The 4,454-nt window shown below is 38.6% G+C and overlaps 1 protein-coding gene across 1 annotated transcript in view; it reads left to right on the top strand.

The window, feature by feature from the left end:
* Positions 1–3,106, top strand: part of LOC130050524 (soluble scavenger receptor cysteine-rich domain-containing protein SSC5D-like) — a 6,778-nt gene extending 3,672 nt beyond the window's left edge. The window contains exons 5-8 of the mRNA XM_056150732.1: positions 88–117; positions 315–462; positions 1,543–1,700; positions 3,030–3,106. Of these exons, the coding sequence (XP_056006707.1) occupies positions 88–117; positions 315–462; positions 1,543–1,700; positions 3,030–3,106 (413 nt within the window). The remainder of the gene's footprint in view (positions 1–87; positions 118–314; positions 463–1,542; positions 1,701–3,029) is intronic.
* Positions 3,107–4,454: the final 1,348 nt, after the last annotated feature.

The raw sequence follows: 4,454 nt of genomic DNA, 5'->3' as shown, positions 1-4,454 counted from the left end.
TCTGAATCTTTAATCTTTTTTCACAACACTTAATTTTTAAATTTCAAGATCTATTTAAAATATTGTATTTAATTTTTCTTACTCTAGGAGTTGGGGAGTCACCAGGTTATACAGAAGGTAAGATTGTACATATGTAGTACATATTATTAGTTTAATATGTTCATTGACTATTGTATTTTTAATCACTGGAATGTAAGTCTTAAAGTACTACGGTGAAAACAAAATATATAATATTTCACCCCGCCGAAATAGAACGGTGCTATTTGTAATATTGCCATTGAATTATGACCCACTCGACTAACTCTCACATTTAGGTGTCCGACTGGTGGGCGGGGATCACGCATGGTCCGGCAGGGTGGAAGTATTCCACAATGGGCATTGGGGAACCGTGTGTGATTTCCTCTTCGACGACAAAGAAGCGGATGTTGTTTGTAGAATGCTTGGATATCACAGCGGTGGATGGTATGACAAAGTTAATTCTTATGAATCTAGATGCAGACAAGGAAGTACTATATATGGTAATAGACAAGCTGTGTTTGTGGGAACACTGATGCCGCCGTACGGCAGCAAAGTAATTATGATGCCTAAAGGAAGGTCTTGACTCCAACATACTAAAAACCATTATTAGATTTTATGCGCAGTTGAGGCATACGATTACATAAAGTTCGAAAAATGATTCTGTAATTTATTTACCCAGTTATTCTGGGCACCGCTTCAGTTGTATATCTCAATCATTATCTAGAGGGCAGTTTGGAAGAAAATGACACATAAGGATTTTTTTTATTAGAAAGTCATAGTAAGTATGCTAAAGATATCGAGAGGTCTTGCATTCACAAGGCTTTTGCTGACTATTCCTATTCTTCATATGATCCCACCTCTGGTGTGTCCAGGGGTCCGTGTTTGTCTGATCCCACCTCCGGTGTGTCCAGGGGTCCATGTTTGTCTGATCCCACCTCTGGTGTGTCCAGGGGTCCACGTTTGCCCAACTCTTAATATTGTATTTCTTATAGGAGTTATGAGAATCATCACTGTTCGTTATCTTCTCCTATCATGAATAAAATATATTTGGTGAAAGTATGATACATTTACCGCCGCGGAAGTCTAGAGGTAAAGGGTTTGCCCCGCATGTGGAAGGTCGGGGTTCGAATCCCGGCCGTGACAGACCTACGACGTTAAAACAGTGACAGTTCCATTGCCAAACGCTCGGCATCAGGTGTGAATGTCACGGGTCCTCGGATATGACCTTAAAACGTATGTCTTGTGTCGTAGTAGGTGTGGCTTGCTAAGGAACTCTCACTGCTCAATGGCCGTAAGAGCCGAGCAAAGGCCTAAATTTGAAGCTTTGTATCCTTGGTACCGAGATTGTTTATATTGGGGACACAGATGATGCCTATTGATGTTTTAAGTTCAAATGTTCATAAAGAATGATGTGTAAATACAGATCAGTTAGCATGATGCTCAGGGAACATCCATTTCTAATGTAACAAATGATTGTCCATTAATTCAAAAAATATCTCATATTTGATCATTTCAATTTCTCAGGGCATTTGCCAGCGGTGTTTTTGGTTACGGATCCGGACCGATGTGGGCAGGAAGTTTGAATTGCGTTGGAAATGAGACGGACCTGAAGCAATGTCCTTCATATTCGGAGTGGGGTCGTGCTTCCTGTGCACACAAGGAGGACGCCTCCGTCTCGTGTAGTAAGTTTATAATAAATATTCATAAATACATGACAAATTCATTCAGTATGGCTAATTCTTGTGGATTCGTCATTTTTATACGCCCATCAAAGGCGGGACGTATTATGGTATTGCGTCTTCCGTCCGTCCGTCTGTCTGTTGTTCCGCACTTTGTGGACAGGATACAGATCGAACCGTAAGCTCCAGGGTTTTACAACTTGGTACATTTGATCACCATGATGAGACGAAAATACCTATTGTTTTTCAAGGTCAGAAGTCAAAGTCAAAGTATTACTTAGTAGGAAAACCTTGTACATACATGTAGGATACCAGAACTGTACGCTCCAGAATATTGCAACTGACTTGGTACTATTGATCACCATGATGAGAAGAAGATACCTAATGTTTTTCAAGGTCAGAAGTCCAAGGTCAAGGTCGTAGTATTACTTGGTAAGAAAACCTTTTAGGCAGGATACAAACCGAACCGTAATCTCCAGGATATTGAAACTTGGTACATTTGATCACCATGATGAGAGGAAGGTGCCTACTGTTTTTCGATGTTATAGGTCAAGGTCGCAGTATCACTAAGTTGGAAAACCTTGTAGGCAGGATACAAACCAAACTGTAAGCTCCAGGATATTGAAACTTGGTACATTTGATCAACATGATGAGAGAAAGATGCCTATTACTTTTGCAAGGCCAAGGTCACAGTATCACTTAGTAGGAATCCTTGTAGGCAGTATACATACTGAACCACTGGGGCTATGACCGTCAAACTTTGTACACATACACTTTATACCAAGTGGGGGATGCCTATTGTTTATTAAGGTGAAGGTCATAGTAGCAGGATGCAGACCGATTCGTTGGGACAAGGACCATTAAACTTGGTACACATACATCTTATGTTAAGTGAAAATATTACATAGAGAGTACATGATTTGTCTTGTTTTTATGATGCAAAGTGTGTCACACCCTGAGGATTGCTGATACTACTTAAAGACAAGTTCTACAAATCATGGTGTAAAAAATCACCCTATATCAGCTTTTCACGCCTATATCAGCTTTTCACGGGTGTATTATGTACCGTTGGTGGTACTCTTGTTCACGCTCTAGCATTGTTACGTTGTCTATATGGTTCTACCAGACCGAGGAGTTGATGTTACTTGTACATGTACATGTAGGCACAGTCTGATGTCTTATACTATTTATCGTATAATAACAAATGTAAGCGTTTCACAACACTGATGTATTCTTTATTAGATTCACTCTAACCTGCCACCATCATATCGTTTAACTTCGGACGATTAGACATAAATGATGCATTTTAAATAAGATTCTTTTTTATTTCAGGAAATGGAACGGAAGCAAATATCACAGGCAATACAAGTCTTCCTACACTAACAAAATTTCCCTTCCCGAACAAATAGAAGGCGCTATACGTATTTTCCCTTCCCGAATAGATATCTGGATTTTTCTTTTCGAACAAATATGAAATGTTTTGTGAATATGTTCCTTACCAAACAAATAGAAAATGCTTAATGAATATGTTCCTTACCAAACAGAGGATACTCTATGTATGTTCATTACCAAACAAACAAATAGAAGATGTTTTCCCTTATGGGATATGTATTTCCGTCCTTGAAAATAGTATATGAACTGTTTTCCCTTTCCAAATAAGTAGCATAGACGATTTATATATTTACCCGGAGAAATGCATGGTGTTTTACGTATCTTTCCTTCCCGAACAAGTAGCAAATTATAGTAATTTCTTTCCCCCAAGAAATAGAAACTGGTGTATTTCCCCCCAAACAAATGGAAGGTGAATCATGTAATATACTAAGTAATTCCCCAATAAAAACAGCGGGTTAACGTTATCCTGAAATACTAGTGAGCTTGTCCATCTGTTGAATTCATGAAATCATGCCATATAATATATGATTTTCGATTATCACAGGTGATCTCTCTCTCTTTCTCTCTCTCTCTCTCTCTCTCTCTCTCTCTCTCTCTCTTATACTAAAAAATCATATTGACAATCCATAGCATGTTCAAACAAACAAGACAAGTCAGCAGGATTTCCCCGAATTCTGAGTGTCTCAAGCTGCCAGGACACTTGTACATGCTTGCAGTGCTTGGCTTTATTTATGTAAATTTCGGTTTTTCATATTCCAAACGCTTAAATCTTTCGTAAACTGTTATGGCAAAGAATTTTAGCATATATTTCGCGATATTAAAAAAATCGTTTAGTGTTATATATATATATATATTATTACTACAGTAACTTGATCCGAAGAGTCGGATCACGTCGAGTTGACAGGCGCGGATCATCAGATCACACGAGACGCGAAGCGTCGAGTTTGATCTGATGATCCGCGCCTGTCAACGAGACGTGATCCAACTCTTCGGATCAAGTTACTGTAGTAATGATAAATTTATTATATACCCCCTTGTGCATTTTAAATCCACATTTATAAGATAATAAATGTTATCCAAATGATCAAAAACACAGACATACCATGAAATTATGTTTTGTATACGCAGGTTCGTTTGTGACGCGGTCAACATTTTCCACAAATAACGTTGCGTTGTTGCATTGTGACGTCATTGTGACGGCATCAGTTTCAGAGGATACTGATACGGAATCAGAAAACCACAGTGTGGTGATCCGGAAAACCGGATCACACGCTGTGAAATCCACAGTATCAAAGAACGATACATTGATGGGTATATAATAAATATATATATCGTCAGATATTTGTTTGATTTTTATAGCCGTGC

This window comes from Ostrea edulis, chromosome 9 (assembly GCF_947568905.1).
Source record: "Ostrea edulis chromosome 9, xbOstEdul1.1, whole genome shotgun sequence".
NCBI classification, from domain to species: Eukaryota; Metazoa; Mollusca; class Bivalvia; order Ostreida; family Ostreidae; genus Ostrea; species Ostrea edulis.
Note: the sequence above shows the minus strand (reverse complement) of the source record. Positions and strands in the feature narration are given on the sequence as shown.